The 22,622-nt window shown below is 43.9% G+C and overlaps 1 protein-coding gene across 5 annotated transcripts in view; it reads right to left on the bottom strand.

The window, feature by feature from the left end:
• The window catches only part of ADGRF5 (adhesion G protein-coupled receptor F5), a 96,618-nt gene that overhangs the window by 34,247 nt on the left and 39,749 nt on the right, over positions 1-22,622 (bottom strand). For 3 of the 5 annotated variants that reach the window (XM_079147143.1, XM_079147139.1, XM_079147141.1), the window contains exons 3-6: positions 14,115-14,169; positions 4,419-4,589; positions 1,109-1,285; positions 877-986 (exon numbers count right to left, since the gene is read on the bottom strand). In XM_079147143.1, coding sequence (XP_079003269.1) covers positions 877-986; positions 1,109-1,285; positions 4,419-4,589; positions 14,115-14,169 — 513 coding nt within the window. The remainder of the gene's footprint in view (positions 1-876; positions 987-1,108; positions 1,286-4,418; positions 4,590-14,114; positions 14,170-22,622) is intronic. The other 2 variants (XM_079147140.1, XM_079147142.1) reach the window with 1 other exon arrangement.

Below are 22,622 nucleotides of genomic sequence, written 5' to 3'. Positions count from 1 at the left end.
ACAAACAGCTACAATGTGCAAAGTTAGCTGGTAGGTGGGCAGGGTGCCTGTGGGGATGGGATCCAAAGGTTAATGTGTACCCTGTCTTTAGTGTATGAGAGGAAGGCTCTCCTGTGTAGAATTATGACATGCCAAACATAACTAATCAGAGGTCCAAGAGTTCTTCTGGGTGGGCACTCCATCAGGGCACCCAGGGAAAATGACAATATTTGTGTGGCTCACTGGGATAAGCAAGAGGCTGCTCTTAGCCTGAGGCAGAGATTTGGCTTCCCTGAGAATTATGGAAAGTCATTACCTTGGGCCACCTGAATAATTTACACCACACCAGTTGGGAAGCTGTTTCAAGTGAGTTAACTCAGGCGTAGCATTTAGTTTTTAAGTTGACCCAGTGCAAAGTACTTTAGCATAGCATCTTGTAATGGATTAGCATTTGCGGGATATATTCTTTTTTTACATAATTAGATTTAAATTGTCTTAAGTATGAGTGTCTAATGACCTGTAGTGTAGAGAAGTTTGAAACCTTTGTGCTTGGTTTTAGGTTGGTCTGCCAAATAGATGTTAGGATTTTCATACATGTGGTATATGAAGAATAGAAATGAAACAACTGGTGCCTCTGAACAGATTTTAGTGAACCCATGCCACCAAATCATATCTGAATCGTATCTACCTTGGGAAGAAGTTCTACTTGTAGGTCAAGGTGATTTCTTGACCACACTCTTTCCTGAACACTGATTTGAACACTTCTTAATTCACCATCCAAGATGGATATGAAATACTTCAAATTCACATCATAGATTACTGTCTACTGTGAATGAAATAGACTCAGTTTAGCCCACACAGTTTGTTGGTTAAGAGGTTCCTGGGGCCAAAACATACCGCTCTTTCCAGGTCAGTCTTGTAGGACCTATAGAGGGCAGAGGATGTGTTCTTAAGGTCTTCTGGAAATCCCACATTTAGTCTGACTTTCATTTTCAGGGTAACATCTGCTGAACAACACAGAGCAACACTTAAAAAATCTCATGTTGGTGTTTGAATACAGACAAACAGAGAATCATCTGCTTTAGCTAAAGTAGAATCACTCAACCAATATTTATGAGCAGGTACTTACCTCCCTGGAGCTGGCAGAAAGGTCCCTTTGGAGGAAGTCCTCTAAGGCAACTGCAACGATGCCCTGGAAGGGAGCTGCCATGCTCTTGACAAGTGGGACTGTGGAGGCACCTTTCCTGAGGCCACCCATAGCCTGTCTCACAGGAGCACCATATTTCGTTTCCAGTAGGCCTGCAGACTACCATCAACAAGAAGAGGGAGGTCAGAGAAGGTAGTCACCACATTTGCATTTATGGGCTGCAAGCATCTGTACTTGAAGGAAATTCTAACTTGACTTCATATTGCTCTTTTGGGAAGTTCCATAGGATTGCAGAAGTTCCTGAATGCACATATGTGCCACAATGCCATCAGACGTGGCCATCTGAATGATGGTGCTGAGATTATTAAGTGAATGTTGAGTAAATGATGAGTCACTTTCTGGAGGGTCTTGCCTAATAGAAAATGACCACCAAATGTCTATGATGATAAACAGATTCCAGGACACTGTCTGTGATAGCCAGTCTCCAAGATGGCCCCTGTCCATCCCTGTCTCTGGGTATTCATACTCTTTTGAAGTGCCCTCTTCTATTGTACTAGTGTGGTTGTGTGTGACCAGTAGAATATGGCAGAAGTGATGGTATGAAGCTTCTGAAATTAGGTGATTAAAGACTGCAGCTTTCCTCTTGATGGTTCCTCTCTGTTTTTCCTCCATTTTTCTTGTGGGAAGTTGACTACCATGGCATGAAGACATGTTATGGAGAGGCAGATGGTAAAGAACTGAGATCTCCAGCTAACAGGTATCAAGGAACTACAGGCTGCCAACAACCACCTGAGTGAGCTTGGAAGTGGATTTTCTAGCTCCAGATGACTTCAACTCTAGTTGACAGTTCAATTACAACTTCATGAGAAACCTGAACCAAAACCACCCAACTAAGTTGCTCCCAGATTTCTGATTGTCAGAAACTGCAAGATAGTGTCTGTTGTTTTACAATGCTAAGGTTTTGGGTAACTTGTTACACAGCAGCAGATAACAGATACAGACTACAAATAAATTTGAGCCTTATACATTTCAAGTCAAGTGTGAACAGCCCAAATGGACTCTGATTTCTATGGGGACATAAAAAATGCTGTGAAAACAGAATGTTTTGAGTCAGGCTATAAAATTGGTCCAAAGTCCTATCATTGGAAGCTCTTCATCCTGCAGATGGGTAACCTGGCCAAATCCCATGCAAAGGAAAGTCATCAAATAGTCATGTCTGAAGAAGGAGGGACAAACAAGTTCCAATTATTCCTTGGACTCTGACACAGTCCTGTCTCCCATCTGTAGGTTGGAGTGGGCAGAAATGTTAGGAACAGAAAAAATCATATGAGGTAGTAAGGGTAGCAGGTATTGACTGGAGTAATTTGAGGAGAGCCAAAAAGAATCTCTTTGTCAAAATCTCTTATTGACCTGAAATTTCACTGTTAAAGTGTTGTTTTTGATTTGGGGGAAGAGAAGGGGTATAGGAGAAGAATTTGAAGGACTTTGGATTCCCATGTACAGTGCAAACATGGTCAGGGGGATGGCAAAACTGTCATTTCCAAACCAGCTATTACTGTTCCAGGTGTTGTTTGGTTGCTTTACACACACTGTATAGCCTTATATCCTCAGCTTTACTCACTAACAATAAAACCATATTTCTGAAAAGGATCATAAGGAAAGCTGTTGTAAGCTTGCATAGAGGAAGGCATGGGAAGAGGATGATCATTCTCAGACATCAGTAGCATGGCCAACAAGCCTGACCTGAATCATACACTCTCCCCCTTCCCTTTGAGGCCAACTCTCCTTGGCTATTCTCTGCTGGTTCTGAGGTCCATGAGCCTCAGGCTCTTTCTGCTCTTTTGAAGCATGTTTTTGGTCAAATCTCTTTCACAGTTATCAGAAATTCACTCTTTAATGTGTGAATGACCAGTCTCTTTCTGGAAGGACAAATCACACTTTTCAAGGGCAATTGCATTTTAAAAGGGAAACTTGTTAATTCAAGTTTCCAAAATGGTTTAATTTGTGGAGCCCCTTAAAGTCTTGTCACCTCTAATAGAATAAAATAAATATAAGCCAGTTTGCTAATACATTTATATTGAGCACAGGTGATATGAACTAATGTACTGACCAAGCATCCATGATCACAAGCTGTTCAATTAAAAACCATTTATTTATTGGATACCTACTGGTCTGTTTTATTTACTAAATTTGTTTTCTAGCACTAGAGACACCAAAGGTTTTCATCAAAAGTTGGAAAGAAAAACAAAAGTGTTTAAAAATCTGTCAAGTATTTAATTTTTTTTCTATAAATAGGGAAAAATAATTTCAGAGGCAGAGAATCTGTGTTGAGCAGGAACATACAGAGGGAGGTTTTCTATGTATGTTCCAAAGGATTTTATGAGCTATTCTATAGGGAAAGAGCTCTGTGCACAAAAACATTTGGGAAACAGAATAAACTCATGATTGCAGGAGGACCCACATATTGACATCTAATCAGAAAACCACTAACTCAAGGAAATTAATTCTCATGGTAGAATTTGGTAAGCTATGGCATCAAAAGGGGCTTTAAGGGAGCTATGACAGATTCAAGTAGCATGTGCTTAGAATCAAAAATGAAAAAAGAAAGACCTTTATGGGGATTGACATAAAACACATAAAAACGAGAATCCAAAAATAATTGAAAATAAGAATTTAATTTTTGTCTTCATTTTAGAATAAAAAATCCCAACATCTGTTTGTGCTTTCCAGTTTACAGAGAAGTAACTTTTTTAGGACAATGGGCAGACTCATCGCATGACCCCTATGGAACACTAAGTCTCTGGTGATGGTTCCCTGAGACTCAGGGGAGGTAGCATGACTTTGGAAGTGAGTCAGCAACCAATTCATGGCCTGGGAGGTTCTGCTTAATTCATTGCTTCTGATTCAAGTATGTGTCCAGCCCCTATTTCCTGACCTATGATTCCAAAAAGAAGGGAACTTGATATTTATTAATATCTTGAACCAGTCCTTGCTATACCCTTTGATTGTCCTGGGACAGAGGATCCAGTAGATTGTCATGAAGGATCTGAACATATCTTGTAACTTTATGGCAACCATCATAGAAACTACTAAGCAAACCATGTCAAATAAGGAAACTCTGGCTGCAGAGTTTACTGATAGGAGTTTATCCTGGGAAGCTGTGAAGTCATAAAATTACACTGTTGAGTTATTTCCCTTGCCTACTAAGTATAATGTGCCCTATAGAAAGGCTCTCAGTCAGCTTTTCTCCTGATACACCCAACCATCCATTCTAAAGCAACAGGTGTCTTACCAGTTGTCAGCTCTATGCTTAAAATGTCAGTAGATGGGTCAGTGTTGTTTCCTTGAATTGGAAAACTGAGGCTGTTCAAGCGAGCTCTGATAGACTCCAGGAAGGATACATTTTCAAAGCTGATCTCAATATCAACAGTGTACTCCTCCAAGGCAGGGCTACTCGTGGCAACTGAAATGCAAGCACATGAAGGCTGTGAGGACTTCCCAAGGGCATGGAGAGAAATAAAGACAGATGTTGCAGCAGTTAAAGGTACATGTGAATGCTGGGCACATCAGCCCATGAGAATGTCTAATGAACACTTTAAGAGAAAAAGACAAGTTTGTCTACTCTTTACCAACTCTGGACCTTGGTGTCCAAGGTCAAGGAGCATCGTGTGGAGAGTGAACCATGATGGGCAAGAATGGAAGCAGGAAGAACTAGCAGGGAGGCTCTGGCAACAGATCAGACAATAAAATTCACACTCCTGACCCGCAGGAATAAGCCAGTGTGTTTTCAGCACCTTTCAGTTGACATACACACGTTCTAAGAATGGAACCACACATGACTTGAAGACCTCTGGGAAAGATCATCCTGCTAACTTCCTTTGCCCTTAGCCTATGCACACAGACCATCTGCTCTTTGTTCTTCCTTTGTATATTTCCAACATGCAGAACACAATAGGTCCTTGACAAAAGTTTGGCAAATTGGAAAAGCATAATAAAAGAGATTTCTAGTTCTTCATTGCTTCCCCCAAATTGTCTCCAAGTAGTTAGGTGCCTGCTGGCAGTCTAACGGGATCTGCTCCCCAACACACTCCCACTCTGGGTGGGCCAGACTGTGTATATAACATATAATCTTAGAATAGTTATTTCCTATATTACATCATGTCTTGGCCTCCAGTGGTAAGCTTACCAAGGGCAGGAACTGTTTCCTCCACTCTCATGGTCTTACTCATTCAAAGGGCCTGGAGCTTACCAGCTAATGGATACACACCCAATGCTTATTAAGTCCACTTCTCTGAATCAAGTCCTAAACTCAACTCTGTCACTGAGAAAAACTTTGACCCCTTCTTGGCTGGAATATACAATGAAGCAGAAGTATGGGCTCAGCTTTTAGTTTATAAAGAAACTTCAAAGAATAAGAATTTTTCACATACATGTATTGAGAATATTTCAAATGGGGGAGAGCAGTGACTACTGACAAAATTATTGCTTTCAAATTTAAATCCGATCTGAAAGTATGATATATATTTTACTATAAAATTAAAATTTCATATCTGCTACCTAAAAGGACAAAAGTTTTTTCCCATAACATTGTAAGATTTGTTTTGAATATTCCAAGGACTATGAATGTGAAACACCATGAGAAAGTTTATCATGGGAAACTACAATTGTTAAATGTTTATTGCAGAAAGTTGCATTATTTGTTCTATCTTATTTGTTCACTTAGAGTTGGTTTGTCTTAGGAGGTTGGTTTCACCCATAGTCTTTGTTGAGAAATATTTCACTGTTGAGAAATGTTTCACTGGGTATCATTCAAACTGCTATAATTAACTCAAACCATAGAAAAGGTCTGTGCAGCTGTAGGAATGCATTTAACAATATATTTATAGTCTTATAAAAATGTATTATAAGTTTTAAAACAGTATGGAATCTGTCATGATACTATGGCATTGCCTCCAATTTCCTATTTTCTTCTTGATGTTCAAATGGTTCTGTGATGAAAACAAGCTTCCTGGAAGAACTGCTAATCTTAATTAGTGAGTCTAACTCTGATCACATTATGTTGCTCACTGGGAACATTTGCAAGGAGGGCCCTGCCTGATATTTACAAAGTCTGCCTTGGAGCACATTCTTTTCCCTGAAGAGTAATGCAGCAATGTTTATCCCTCTGGAGGATTCACTAGCTCCAAGATCCTCTTTGCTGAAGCCAGTGTACTCTCCTCCCATGAGAGTAAACAGGATTTCCTGGACAGTGTCTGTTTGGGATAGGTGGGGTCAGTAACAACCCCTTATCACACACTTCTTCATCTGCATTGCTTCATCCCAGGTCTGATCCCAGCACATTATCAATTCCTGGGTCCTGGGCAGCCCTCTTTTGACTCAAGAAAGCTGATACTTGCTTATCCCTCCCATCACCCAGTGATACTGAGCAAATCAAAGGCAATGACAATAACAGTAACAATGACAATAGCAGATGCCATCTGTTCATCACCCAACAGTCTCTAGGGCCATGAGGACAGTATACATGTACTTCCATGTTGCAAGTTCATAAAGCTGAAGGCACACGATAGTGAGTGGGAGGACTGGGATTTGAAAGTACAATTTTCTGGCTCCAAAGTCCGTTTTCTTTTAATCATAACCTACCACAATTCTAGTGAAGAAGATAACAAACATAATCATTTTCTGAAGCCCAAAATAGCATAAAGATATAAGGTATCATATCCTTAGAGGTCATTAAAAATTCCTAAAGTATATTTGTAAATAAAATCAAATCAGAAAGCAAAATTATTCGTAATAAATGGATGAACCATGAAAAATTTTGTTCATATTTTTCACTATAATAAATCTTAGAAATCCATACTCAGGAGAAAAGTATTGTGACTCACTGTCATCATCCACCACTGTGGATTTTGTAAGTCTTGCCAGGTTCATTTGTTTATTCCTTGATTTACTGATTTATGCATAGTTATTCTACTTGTTGGGTGCCTATTTCCTGGCACTGTGCCAGGTGCTGGGAGCATTGTGTTAGTCAAAGACACAAAGCCCTGAATTCATGAATCTTTGATTCTTATGCTGGGGCAAATGATGTTTGCATTCTTAAGTCAGGTAGCTCTGTAGGAGAAAAATAAGGAAGAGCAAGTGAACAGAATGACAGTGACCATGGGGTAGGGTGTTATTTTTTGTAGCATGGTCAGAAAAGACCTTTCTAAAGTAGTAAACTTTGAGACTAGAAGTGAGGGGTGAACCCAAAAGCCACTCTCAGAGAATATCACTCTCAGAAGGGCAAAGGAACAGGAAAGTCCTGAGTAGCAACCCTCTGGGCTCATTTGGGGGCCATAGGAAGACATCCTCCCCCTTTGGGTCCCTCCTTCTCATCACCTAGACCCTAGAACAGCATCAAGGACCCAATGCTCAGGGATCAGCATACCCCACGTGGGATGGGGTCAGCAGCACACTGTCTCAGTCCCCTCAGACAGGCCCAGAGCCCCACGTTAGAAATGCCAACAACCCCTGCCTTCCCATGCTCTTCCAACCTGAGAACTTCCACGCCTGGGAAAGTGATGCTCCTTGTCCTGTTCCAGGCTGCAAGGGACCCAGGAGGGACAGAGGACAGCTTCCCCACTTCTGCCTGTGTATTTTAGATGCCCTCCACTCTCCTCTGCTGCTGCTGATAGTTTAGTGTGTTTTCTTTTTCTCAGTCTCCTTTGCTCCCTGTGTTGTTTGTCTGGGTTTTTCTGGCTCACCAATGCCGAGTGGAAGGCAGCCAATTCCAGGTGTCAGCAGACACAGACATAGGCATATCATAGGCCCAGGAGGCACAAACCTACCAGGATTTCCCCTCTCCTTTCCCATAAGTCACTGCCAACCTCACACCACTTATCTTAAAGAGACATTTCTGGAAAATTGGCCACAAACTGCAAAAAAGCAGTTCTGTGTCTTAATCATAGCTATTTAAGAAAACAATAATACTTTTGCCTGGCCAGGCTGGTGGGAATAGTGGCTTCTCAGAATCAGAGCCTCAGTAGATGCATAAATTAATCTCCCACCTGCAGAAGAAGGAAGCCTGCCAACTTTGCCCTGGGGAAAGGAGTTTGGTGCTGTTTTCTCTTGACAAAAGGGACAATGCTCCCTTATCCTGATAGAAGGTGACAGCAATAAGCGGTTATCTATGTCATACCCTGCCATCAACAGATACAATCAAATGATCCTATTCTCCCTTTGGGTTTTAGAAAGGTTTGTTCACACAGGGGGAAACTGTCAGAATTCCAGGCTATGGCCCACCTAGCAGGCGTGGATGGAGAAGGAGGTCTGCACCATGCAAAACAGACCACCGGACTGTGAAGTATGGACCCAAATCATCAAAGTTAGTCCCACATAAAGTGAGATGGGACAGATCTGGTGAGTTGAGACAGATCTGCCAGTCCTTTTCACTCTACAAAGCTGCTTTGGAGTCAAGAAATGGGACCACATAGGCAAGAACCAGAAACACATGTTGAAAACTGCGACTTTTCACTATGATCCTGCACTTTGGATCTTCAGAGAGCAGAGTGGAAGGCCTTCTTATCTGGGTTGCTCATTAAATTTTGTGAGCTACACTTTGTTCATTTGTAAATTCAGGGTAAGATTTTTCTCTATAGAATTGTTGTTAGGGAATTGGGATCCTGCTAACAAACAATAAGGGCTGGGAGAGAATAGAAGTTTATTGGATTAGACAAAGGGGAATGAAGGGAAGGGAGGGGGGATGGGAACAGGAAAGACAGGATGAATCAGACTTAACTTTCTTGTGTTCTTATATGAATACATGACCCGTGTAACCCCACATCAGGTACAACCACAAGAATGGGAAGTTTTACTCCATGTATGTATTATATGTCAAAATATACTCTACTGTCATGTATATCTAAAAAGAACAAATAAAATGAAAAGGAATTGAGATCCTACATGAATACCCTTAGCAGTGGCTGGTATATCATAGCCAGTAGTAACAGTAAAGCAGATTAAAATAAATATCATGATTATATTCTATATAGCTATGTATTCGAAGATTGAGAAGAAATAACACTAGTCTCATCAGGTTTCAACAGTGAAACAGTTAAATGAACCAAACTCTAACCAGAATTAAAAAAAAAAAAAAACACTGTCCTGATATTCAATGTCAAGCTCTAAACCAACACACACATCTACCACCAGAGCACTGATCACCACGTGTTATCACAGGAAAGATGAAGGCCATGAAAACCAAAACCCTGTTCCTCAAACTGGGAAATGCTCAGCATTTCCTGGCCCCACATCAAAAAGGGCCAGCATACTGCACTGACAGGTCCACTGAAGTCAGGATTTCCGCATGGGCAGCTGGTGATCTGACCTGGTAGGGACCTGGTTCTGGCTGAAAGGTGAAGAAGTATCACACATCTAGGGCAGGCTCTGAGTGTCCTGCCCTCTCAGCCTGGAACCCCCTCTCTTGCCCTCTGTTTCCCACCAGTCATTTCTTGGGATGCCAAAGAAAACCCAATGAGGACTCTTTAGGGCCAGTCCCTGAGATATGCTTCCCAATGAAGCTCAGAGACCCAGGGTAAAGAACTTTTGCAACTGACATTTGGGTTAGTGCAAAGCAATAAGAAATGTCCACTTTCAGTCCTCACATGAAGATCCCCTTTAGATTTAATCTTGAGCTTTTCTGTAGACCTCGAAAATAAGGCTTTCCTTTCAACTCGAGTCTCTCCCAGTGGCCTCCTCAGCACACAGTGTCCCAGGTTTGACCTCTCCTGGAGAGGCATCTGGACCATTGTTCATGTTAACTCCCTGCCAGTCACATCTGGCTCCAGTCCTTTGACTCCATTTCTCAAATGGTCTTAGGCAGGTGTATTTTCTGCTTCTTTCCTATCTTTCTCCATAGCCAGGGACCCATATCCAGGCTGCTGAATCTCCCAGCTGGTCTCTCAGGTAATAATTTCTTCATCTAATTCATCTATAATCACCATGTGGCTTTTATCAGCCACTCTCGGTGCCAGCCTTTCAGTCAGCAGGGATGCACTTCCTGATGTAGCTCTTCATGCTTCCACACATGCTTGTCCCCTCTGCCCCCACCAACCACTCTGCTCTCACAGGCCATTCCACACTTATTCTTGTCTCTGGTTCTGGGTTTGTGTGCAGGTTTCTCTTCCCAGTAGCATTGGGAAAGAGTTTTCCTAAAAGGCTAAGTCCTCTGTCATGGCACCCATTTTCCCACCTTCAGATAATTATCTGGGACTGGTCAAATACCTCTCTATGCCAGGGACACATCAGGCCCTATCAAATGCAGCATTATTTTTATAAATAAATCAGTCAACTTTGTTTTTAATTTTTTAAAAAATGATTTTAAAACCCTAGATAATTTTATTAACATTTCCAAAGTAGTATGTACATAACATCATTTAATCCTCTCAACAACTCTATAAGGATCCAGGCATGGTGGTGCACACCTGTAATCCCAGCAGTTTGGAGGGGCTGAGGAAGGAGGATTGTTAAGTTCCAAGTCAGCCTCATCAATTATTGAGGTTGTGAGCAACTTAAGGAGACCCTTTGAATAAGGCAGGGGGGCTGCGGATGTGGCTCAGCAGTTAAGCACCCCTGGGTTTAGTCCCTGGTACCAAAAACAAACACACAAAAACCAAACTAAAACAAAACAAAACAAAATGTAAGGTTATGACTCTGATAATATGTGTGCATGTGTATGAGATGCCTATATGTAATATATGTGAGACAGATATGTGATATGTAACTACAATATACATGTGATGGGCTGGGGATGGGCAGTTGGTAGAGTGTTGGCCTTGCAAGCACACGATCCTGGGTTCAATACCCTGTACCAATAAATAAATAAATAAATAAATAAATAAATAATAAATATACATGTGACACATATATATGATATGTATGTGTATGTGTGTGTGTGTATCTCAAGAGACCAGTGAGACTATATAGCTCATTAGAGTCACTTAGGTAGAAGTCCACACTATGCTGAGAATAAATGAAAATGTATTTTACCTTTAAATATGATTTTATCCCAAACTGTAAAAGTTTGGTCCAGCAGTTCAAAAGAAAATTCCTGACCTAGTTTACTTGCTCTTGGAAACTTTGTATCCTTATGTCCATCACTGAGGCTTCAAAAAGGGAGATGTATACATATGAGAAAGGGAATGCCACCCAGGATTAGAGCCCAGCCCCAGCACCTCACTTAAGGGGTACTCCAAGGAAACAGAGGCACCATCACATGGCATTCTGCTGGATGAAGCTCTCCTGTTCCTCTCTTTCATCACTGTCCTGGAGAGCCAAGCTCTTCATTGCTACTTACATTCCTGTTTCCTAGGGCCTCCAGCTGGGCCTTTCTATGATCATTTCTTACTTCAGTGATTTTGTAAAAGTACTAAGTCCAATCCATCTTCTGCAGATGATGGGCTGACTCATTAACACTTCCCAAATGACTCGAGAGGCCCAAGAGCTCAGAGGACCTTGTATAATAAATGGAAAACATATTTTCATAGTGATTTATCACTGTCATGATTGTTTTTAATGAAAGCATGCCTGGAAAAGTTTTGGAATGTCAAATCCTTAGATGTGGAGGTAGCTTCCTGCCCACCAGCTGCCCCCTCACACTGCCACAGTGGGTCATAAACATCAGGCTCAGGAGCACAGGGAGAAGTTAACTTTTACAGCTGTGGGGTAAAACTGCTCCCGAGGAAGCCAGCAGCCTCAGCCCAGGAAGAACTTGGTGGAAACACAGAGCTGAAATTCATCCACAAAAGAGTTTGATTTAAAAATAGTAATAGAAGTCTTTCAAGCCAGGTGTGGTGGGCCATCCCTGTAATCCCAACAACAGAAGGATAGAACGTTCAAGGCCTGCTTCAGCAACTTAGTGTGGCCCTGAGGAACTTAGTGAGATCCTGTCTCAAATTAACAAATGAAAAAGGGCTGAGGATGTGGCTCAGTGGTAAAATGCCCCTGGGTTCAATCCCTAGTACCAAAAAAAAAAAGTCTTTCAAAACACCAAATGGCACATCTCTGACACTATACCTGTCACAGGGTACAGAAGGGCTCAAGGGATTGTCTGAGGGGAGGGGACAAGGATACTTGTGTTAAAGCACAGCAAGTTCAGGTTGCCACAGGTAGGAAGGAGGGAGAGGGCGAGTGGGATTCCACTGGGATGAGAGAATGCAGTCTAAGTGAAGGAAAAGAAAAGAAAAGGAGAAGAAGAGGGAGGGTATCCCAGCAGCACTAGGGCTTTCCAACGAGTATTTCGAGAGTTTAATAAATTGTAGTCCGTTTCTCATTTCCAGCACTGAGCAACAGTTGCATCTGACTACTGAAGCATGAAGGACTCTCACAGACACCTGTGTTTTGTCCTCAGGGCAAGGCTACTCTCTTTGGCTGCCTTGTGTCTCTTTTGGACCACAAAGCTAAATAAATCAAGTTGCAACATGTCTGAAAATGATTCAATCACAATGTGATTGGTTAAGAAGTTTCACCTTCTAGAGAAGAGGCACTGCCCCTCAGCTCGCAGACATTTACCAGTAGGAACTCAGAAAGAGATGGCTAGGACATAAACATGCAAGTTCTTCATTTGTTTGCTCATTTACTGAAAGAGAAACTGGGCTCAATGCCAGGCCACAGACATGAAGAGGATGCAAGGGAGCACCCAACTACTAGGGATGGCAAACAGGAAGTCAAATCTTTACAATGGGTTGGGACAGATGAAGAGATAGAAAATGTTTCAAGGGTAATAAGAACCCAGGGAAAGCATCCTGACAGTTTGAGAAATGGATGGATGGAAGGTCTTGCCCAGCAGGAGCTCGGGAAACTTGACATGTAAGCAGAAGTCCTTCAGTCAAGCAAATGGGGATGACGGGCAGCCATGGCCTATGTGAAAGGGAACAGAAGGCGATCGAATGGGGAGACCATGTAAGACCCCGGGAGCCATGAACAGATGATTGGCTTTTAGCTCTGAGTCCTCCGCCAAGCTCATGAAGGGCTTTATGGAGAGAAATGACATGTTTGTTTCTCTGAAAGATTGTTTTGATGGGAGATCAGGTGTCCGGGAATCTAGCCTGCAGATGTGCACTGACACCTGTGCAGGGTCCTGCACTTGGGACCAGATGCAAGTGCTGTGGTTCAAATGTGTCCCCAAAAGTTCATGTGTTGAACATGTAATCTGCATATTTAGATGTTAATGTTATTTGAGGGTGGGGCCTTTGAGAGGTAACTAGGATCAGAGGAAGTCATGAGGATGGGGTCCCAGGATAGCATTAGTGACTTCTTAAGAGGAGCAATAGAGACTGAGCTAGCACATTCCTCTGTCTCACCCTGTGATGCTCTCCACCCTGTCAGGACACAGCAGGAAGATACCCACCAGATGCCATTCTCTCAGACTTGCCATCCTCCAGAATCATGAGACAAAAACCCTTATTCTTTAAAAATTACCTGGTCTCAGATATTTTGTTATAGCTACAAAAAACAGTCTAAGACACAAAGATCAGTGTTTCTTTCTGTTCGTGGTCACAGCTCTCCCGTTCCAAACTCTCCAGAGGGCAGAGTCTTGTATTTTCCAGACTACTTCTTTGCAGTTTAGTGGAAAATTGTTGTGGGAAATAGAAGAATCTGAGCCTAGTTGTTAGGTCGATTCACAAAGTATGGAGCAAGAGAAATTTTTAAAAGGTGGGAAGGAAGAGAGGCTGCTAGGTTGGGAGGAGAGGAGCAGGCTTTTGAGTGCTGCTGGAGGGCAGGTGAAGAGAGAGCCACAGGGAGGTCCTGGGGATAGGAGGAGGTCACGATGATGGGAGAGGAAAGGGGATTGAAATGTATTGCTATGACCCATTTATGTCATTTGATCAAGTACTTTTGACTCTGATGTGCTTAGAGACTGAATTATGGAGATCAAAGTGCTTAAAAATGTTATAACACATACCATTTGATTGGACTTACAAAAGAAACCACCATGCAAGCCAAATTTACTTACCTGCTCGTTTTTGCCTTACTGGTTCTGCAGCAGTTAGTTCATGTTCTTGTAGAATCTGAAAGAATGTTGGAGAAAGTTGTTGATTAATATTAAGAAGTCTTTTCAGTTTGGCTTCCTGCTCATGTACCCCTAGGTGTTTGAACTGGCTTAAGGCTGCATATTTTGGGCCAGCACCATGCACTCAGGGATGACAGGAGACAGCAGTGGAAGGGTTGGGAAAACCAGGAAGTCACCTCTGTAGTGTGACCTACGAATGCACTTCCTATAGACCAGTCTCTAGATCCAGAAGCAAAAGAAATCATCATAGCTGAGTTTCTCAGTGTCAAGAAAGATAATTGATGATGCTCTAAACTTGTGCTCTTCCACCTAAACTTGAACCCCGAGTCATTCCACTGCCCTATTAGACAGGTCTTGCAACTCTTCTTAGCACTCAGGCCTGGCCCCACCTTAACATTTCTGCTACATTAGGGCTTAAGAACTATGTTTTTCTCCTCTGGTCCTTCTCTGGTCCTTTTTCTCTTAGATGATTCCATTGCTGTTTAAGGTAAAAATGAAGAGAGCCTGGTCTAGACTCAGACTGCCCACATACAAGGCTGTGTCACTTACTAGCTGTGTGAACTTGGAGAAGTTACTTATCTTCAATGAACCTCAGCTTTCTTTTCTCTAAAATATGAATACTAGTGCCAACTTTGCAGGATTTTTATAAGAACTAAGCAAACTACAATATGGCATACAGTAAGCTTTTAGTCCATTTCAGTTATTATCATCTAGTACAGTGGTTAAAAGCAAGGACTCTGCAGATGTTCAGTTTAAAACCTAGTTTCATTATAAAATAGTTCTGTGAACTTGGGCAAGTTCCTTAACTCTGTGCCTCAGTTCTAACCATCTCTAGCCACTTTATAAGGTTGTTGTAAAGATCAAATGATTACTAAACGTAAAGAAATGAGAGTAGCTTTGGTTACATAGTAGACGCTATTAGGGAACAGGCATTATACTTTTCTGGGGTGTCACTCATCTCTACACATGGCTGCCTGGTTCATCTTTGTGAAGTTCATCTCTATTCATCATGCAGATTCTTCGTTGAAGTAGAGACACTGACCAACTTTACTGATGGGTTCATCTTTAGCTCTGCAGCTGGTCACCAAGCCTATCCCTTCCCTTTAACCTATCTTGGCCCTCTTAACTCATCATTGCCTGCAGGTGGGATTTCCTGTGGTGTGCAGCCAACCCAAACTCCCTTCAAAGCTAACAGAGGAACAGCGCCTCTTTGAAGTCTTCCCAGATAACCCCAGAGACGTGTCCTTTCCTATGAACTTCAAATCTAATGAGCACCACCTGAAGCAGAAGACACTCTACATCTGTGAGTCTACCATTATTTTCTAGGTATGTCACCTCATAACAGCAATAAACATGATTCCTAAAATGTATTCCACACTCTGTGCTAGGATGATCTAATGGTTAGGGGTCACAATTATCCACATTGCACTGATGAGAAAATAAGGTGCAGAGAGGGCAAATAACTTGCCTCGGGTCACACGTCTTTAATGGGAGGGTGAGGGTTCAAGTTCACTAGCCTGGTTCCAGAGTCTGCACTTGGTCCACATGGGCACTGCCATAGCAGGTGATGCACAGGAGACTGAATTTGTCTCAATGAGCCAATCTCTCTTCACTCAGCAGGAGTTTTCTCTTTATCTCTGCAATCTCATCCGCTCTCTTCCTTTCCCAAAAATAGTTCCCCTGGCTTTGTCTCCCTGCCCTTATTCAGTTACACTTATCAGATAAGGCCGGTTTACAGCTCTGTGTGAGGTTTGGTCTTTTGTCTCCCTTATCCCTTTAGGAGACTCAGGTTGAGGGAAGTATTAAAGTCAGTAGGAAGTGGGGTGGGACATGTACCTGAACATTCACAAATGCCCTTGGAGAAATAATATAGGCATAATGGATGATGATTGGAATTCCAAAAGCGCAGTCACTGCTTCATTTGCACTGAGGCTATTTTAGAAGTACTTAAGTATTCAGGAACTGAAGGCGCAAAGTCAATGTATAGACTGGTTCCTGCTGGTTTCCCCTGGAGCCTGCTTTGGGCCTGTGCCCAAGCAGAAGGAAGGTTCTTCAGTGCATTCCTGACTCCATCCTCCCTGGGGCCTGGGGGCAGGGAGCAGGTAGCTACCAGGAAACTTCTTTGTCTGCTACTTGTGGGCTGTGGTTGGGGGGCCTCACAGCCCAGGAGACCATGACTTCCAGGGGTCACATTTGGAAGTTTTCCCAAGTTTTATTGTGCCTGTTTTCCAGGGGAGACTTGCTGCTGTCTGCTGAATGTAACAATCAAGGTGCACTTTGGTTCTCTAAGGCAGAGTATTTCAAATCTCTGTGAGAATGAAAATGATTTGGCTCCCGTTCCCCCACTTTCATTCAGTAGGTCTGGGGAAGGTAGAGAAAACCATCCTTTTAACCAGCATATCCCTAGGTGTGAGGTCACCTTTTTGGAAACATTGCCTCTTGAAACTTTCTTGAGTTTTTATGGAGATCATCGCAGACTTTCAGAGCACTGAATGTTTGCAACTTTCTTTGCGAAGCACTGCCTCTAATCCCTGTCATCTCCTGGACTCTGTTGTCAAGTGAAGATTCTCATGAGAGGAACTTACTCTTTAAGCTAAGCCTGCAGTCATCAGAGCTAATGGAGAAAAGGCCCACTGACAGCAATAAGGCCTCAGGGAGCTGGGGGAGGAGGTGGTAGTGGTGAATAACCCCAACTGTCCCAGATCTGAGAAGGTGCAAAGAGCTGAACTGCCAATCATGGGACCTGGATTTGAATACAGAATTTGAATATAGCGCTCTCTGCCACCTCCCCCAGAGTGCTCTGGAGTCACACCATGAACTGAATCTCACCACCTCAGCTCCCTCCTAACTGGAAAAGTCATTCACTTCCTCTAAGCCTCAGTTTCTCACATTATGAAAAACAATGTGCGGAGACACGTCACTCATGAGGGAGCACAGATGCCCCCAGGGCTCAGAAGACTCAGCTGTATATTTACTTAAGACAGAAAGCAGGTCTCCATGCCATCTTCCCCTGCATATGCTGTGCAGAGGGGCCCAGATGAGGATCTGAGCCACAGTGGCCAGCTCTGTCCATCCGGAGGGGATTTCCTGATGGCTGAGCCTCAGCCGGAAGAGACAAGGTCACCAATTCCAGGAAGCGCCCCACCTTTCAGACATGATGACTTTCCAAATAACTGCGGTGGGGGTGGAGCAGGTTGGCCAGGAGCAGGGTGGACAATTAGTCAGGAATGAGAGGTGGCTTTTAACTCATGGAAAAGAAAATCCCCAGGGAAGGCTATGGCAAACAAGGGAGTCACCAAGCCCCAGCCCGTGTTTCAAACCACAGTCCTCCCTGGAGCCCCACCACCCACTGCTCTTTTTTTTTTTTTTTTTTTTTTTTTTGACTTAGAATCTCAACATTATTGCTGCCATGTTGTACAATTATCTCAGTAATAGTCCTATTAGAATGTCCCCTCAATATAAGGATATTAACAGGTATTTATTTGTAGCAGAATATTGAAAAATCACTACCAATTTAGAAGCCCTGGGGGTCTAAGCTAGTTACAGTGCTAAGGCATGCATGTCTGAGGGTTTAATTCTCACAACAAACTTGTTAGGGAGATGCTATTTAGTCTTATTTATGGCAGAGGATTAGCTTCAGAGATGAAGAAACTTAACAAAGTCTCCAAAGATAGTGGGGGTCAGAGCTGAGCTAGGCTTCAAGCCAGAACTGTACATACAGCCTCAATACTCGAGGGTGGTCACTGGAGTAGGCACCTCTCCCCATCCCCCCATGCAAACCCAGTGGCATTATCCCAATAGGCAAGAGGTAGAACCAGTCCAAGTGCCATGAGTGGATGATGAATGAACAAAACATGGTATATGTAAGAAAAATGCAGCTCATTTTGGGTCCTAAGGCAGCTCAGACCCTTGCTCCAGGGGAGGAAGCACTCTGGGATGCCCAGTCTGAGTCACAGTCCAGCGACAGCACCCAGAAAGCCACGCCAGACACAGGAACTCACACCAGAGATTTTGTTAGGCAGACGACCAGAGCGTTTGCTCTCATGCTCTCAGGGCGGGGGGGGGGGGGGGGGGGGGGGGGGGGAGAGGAGAGAGAGAGGAGAGAGAGAGAGAGAGAGAGAGAGAGAGGACAGAGAGAGAGAGAGAGAGAGAGAGAGAGAGAGAGAGAGGAAAAGAGAGAGAGAGAGAGAGAGAGAGAGAGAGAGGGAGAGAGAGAATGGCACAGGAGCGTCTCCTAAGTAGTGGAATTTCGCAGTCTAATACCAATCAGGACAATTGCTGAGAAGGGGGCTTGCAGGCTGACTAGTGGACCAATAGCTGGCTAGAATGTTCACAGACTGCCAATCTAGGTTGGAAGATGGGAGGGGGAGAAAAAAGGGCAGGGGAGCAGCTTTATATTATATTTCCCCGTTTTTGTTTTTAGACATGTCCTCCTTTAAATCCAGCACCCTCTTATCCCTGCCTTCCAACATACATGCTTCAGTATCCCACAGCTGCCTTGAGACTCTGGAGGAGTTACTCCCCTGTCCCTCCAATGATCAGGAGGGGCCCTTACACAGCCCGACTTTCATGTGGTTCACTGATGGGAGCTCTTTTCTCCATGAAGGGATCCGACGAGCTGAATATGCCATTGGTCATTGTCTCTCTGGAAAAGGTTGTGGTCAGGACCACTACCTAACAACACCACCAACCAACAGGTGGAACTAATCGCCCTCACCTGTGCATTCACCCTTACAAAGGGAGAACCCCTCACAATCTACGCTGACTCCAGATATGCTTTTCACATCATCCTTTCCCATGCTGCTGTTCGGAAAGAGAGGGGCCTCCTTACTACAAAAGGGAACTCCATCAGCAACTCTAGCTACATCTTAAACCTCCTTGAGGCTCTTCACCTCCCAGCAACTATAGGCCTTGTACATTGCCGAGCCCATCAAACAGACCAATCATTCATCTCTTCAGGCAACAACAAGACAGATGAGGGGTCTAAAAGGGTTGCCCTGTCATCCACGCCAGCCCCCATTACGGCTCTCCATGATCCCTTACCTCCACCGCCTCCCAACAGGGAGATACCTTCCTACCTCCACCGTTTATTCCACCCCAAACTTTCTTCACTCTTACAATTTGCTAAGAATCATCTGCAACTATCCTCCTCTGACATCTCATTTCTGAAAGAACTCTCCTCCACATGTGAAGTTTGCCTACAAACCAATACTATAGCTGTCAGGCCCCTCACTTTTCCGACTCACCAAGCCTCTGCCACCATTCCAGAGATAGACTGGCAACTTGATTTCACTCACAGGCCCACAGTAAGAAAGTCTAAATACCTATTGGTTATGATAGACACCTTCTCAGAATGGGTTGAAGCCATCCCCACCTCCAACAAAAGGGCACTAACCGTCTCTACCTTCATCCTTCATGAAATCATTCCTCGCTTTGGAGTACCTACTTCCTTCCAGTCAATAATGGGCCTGAATTCATTTCCCAAGTCACCCAACAACTTGCCATGGCCCTTGGGGTTGGCATTTCCACATTCCCTTTCACCCAAAGTCATCAGGTAAAGTAGAAAGAGCAAACGGAACTCTTAAAAATGCCTTAACCAAGCTCTCTTTAGAATTTCACCTTGACTGGGTTAAACTCCTGCCCTTTGCTCTTCTGCATCTTCACTCATTCCCAAAGAAACCTGCTAATATTTCCCCTTTCGAGCTGATGTACTGTCGTCCCATCCTTCCCCCTGGGATAGCACCCCTTCCTTCCCTTCTTCCTTCTCATATATCTGTTCTTCTCCTAAACCACATTTGAGCATTTCCATGGGGTTATGCTGACTCTTCCCTGCCTAGACCTTTGTCTGGCCCCCTGGCTCAACCTCTTCAAATAGGAGACCAAGTTCTTATCTCTCCTCCTCAGGAGGCCACAGCCCCTCTATCTCCCAAATGGCGAGGCCCCCAAATGGTGATCCTGGCTACACCAACAGCTGTCAAGGTGCAAGATTTACCAGGATGGCTACACATCTCTCAGGTTAAACTCTACTCTCAATCTGCAAACCCCTCTCCAGCTTCTAACCTGCAGGCTTCTTCCAACCAATACTTGGCCGCCCCTGTGGGACCTCTCCACTCAGGCTAAGGGCCATCAAGCCCTCCACCCTTTCTCCCATTCCAGAGACTGAGGACCAGACAACTGAGGCACCAGACAACCACACCCAGTCATGAGGACTGAACTACTAGCTCCATTCTTGCCTCCCCTGCCATTCGCCCTGTCTGCCATTTTCCTAACCATTGGATTTTTTCTCAATAGATCTGTTCAAATGCCAGCCATTCCCTCCCTCCCCGATTGCCCACAGGACTACTGGAAGATAGACTCCTATTGTCCCCAGAGATGCTTTACCCACTTTACATAAGTTCACAATCAGTGCTACATGTCAGCTTCCCTTTGCAAGAACAGCAATCCAAGATATTGGACAGGAAAAGTCAAACTCCCCAGTGCCAGCTACACCTGTCCCTGGGACTCACAACAAACATGGAACAAAAGGTGGAATCCTGACACCTATTGCTGGTCCTATCAAATCCACTGGGGCATATCAGATAGGGGAGGCATAACAGACCAAGTACACCACAAGGAATTGTTCACAGAAATACCCCAGATCCTACATGACCTGTTTTATCCCACCTGCCATCCCCTCAACCTCTCCATTAGCTGAGAACCAATCCCCCAGGATCTACTCTTAACACAGATAGTTGCCACCACACACCACATACTCAATTTAACTAATCCTCTCATGGCACAGGGATGTTGGATGTGCATGAGAGTGGGGCTCTCTCATCTGCTGGCCAGCGCCATAAATTTTAACAGCTCCTTGACTTTCAACAGCACCCTTTCAGAGGCAGGCGGATATCACCCCAAAATTACCAGGAGTGCCTCCCTTCCAATCTGTTTCCAGGTGCATATCCTCCAATGGAAACCACTCTGTGGGCTCACTAAGGAAAGGGGAGTGTTCACAGGTAGAGTACCATGCACCCTCTACAAATGCTCTTTGCCCCCCATCAGCCAAAGTCTCTCTTCTCTTTGGGATGGCTATCTATTACTGCCTTTGTCCAGAGTGGTAGGGCATCTGTGCTTTTGTTCTCTAATTTCCTGCTATAGTCATAGTCCCTGGAGATGAGGAGGTCCCAATACCCCTCACAATCAACATAAGGCCCAGACCTAAGAGCCATACAATTCATACCCTTGCTAGCTACCCTTGGGGTGACTGCTGGCATAGCAGCTGGGACAGCAGGAATAACCACCTCTTTAACATACTATCAATAATTTCAATAGCTTTCCAACCAACTCATTGTGGACATTCAAGGGTGGCAGAGTCCATTCTTACCCTCCAAAATCAGCTAGACTCCCTGGCCGTGGTGGTTCTCCAAAATCGTCATACATTAGACCTCCTAACAGTCAAAAGGCGGGGGGGGGGCGGCTCTGTCTTTTCCTACAGGAAAACCAATCAGGTATTGTTAAGGACAAGATCAAACAGCTGCAGGAGGACTTGGAGAGGAGAAGGAATGAACTTAACAGAGGATTCTTGTGGCCCATTTCAGGCCAGTTATGGCAACTTATTCTTCCATTCATATCCCCACTCCATGTAATTGCCATCATACTGGCCTTTGCTCCCTGTGCATTAAGATTTGTACAAAATCAAATTCAAAAAATTTCTAATCAGACTATTAATCAGCTTGTATTACAGGAATATCAGGATCTCACAGGAAAAGAAATGGAGCCTGGCTACAAATGCACTCCCCAGAGGAACTATCAGGTCCGCAACTCCCACCTACCACAATGACATCTCTCTACCCTGAATCAGCTCTACGTCCACAGCCCAGCAGGAAGCAGTTACTGAAGATGGACCTTCATCCATATGCCCCAAAAAATATCTTCTTATAAAAACAAAAATGGGGGAATATAATATAAAGTTGCTCCCCTGCCCTTTACACTGCAGCCATTTCTCCCCCTCCCATCTTCCAACCTAGATTGGCAGTCTGTGAACATCCTAGCCAGCTATTGGTCCACTAGTCTTCCTGTGAGCCCCCTTCTCAGCAATTGACCTGATGGTTGTTAGCCCACAAAATTCCACTACTTAGGAGAAGCTCCTGCACCAACCATTCTCATTTCTCTCTCTCTCTCTCTCTCTCTCTCTCTCTCTCTCTCTCTCTTTCTCTCTCTCTCTCTCTCTCTCTCTCTCTCTCTCTCTCTCTCTCTCTCTCTCTCTCTCTCTCTCTTCCAGCCCTGAGAACAGATGCTCTGGTCGTCTGCCTAATAAAATCTCTGTTGTGAGTTCTCTTGTCCAGAGTGGCTTTCTGGGTGCCGTCACTGAACTGCATCCCAGACTAGGCACCCCAGAGTGCTTGCTCCCCTGGATTCAATGGTCTGAGCTGCCTTGGGACCCGAACTGAGCTGCATTTTTCTTACAGTACA

Source organism: Sciurus vulgaris (genome assembly GCF_902686455.1).
Source record: "Sciurus vulgaris genome assembly, chromosome: 7".
NCBI classification, from domain to species: domain Eukaryota; kingdom Metazoa; phylum Chordata; class Mammalia; order Rodentia; family Sciuridae; genus Sciurus; species Sciurus vulgaris.
The sequence above is the reverse complement of the archived record's forward strand: the minus strand, read 5'-3'. Positions and strand labels throughout refer to the sequence as shown.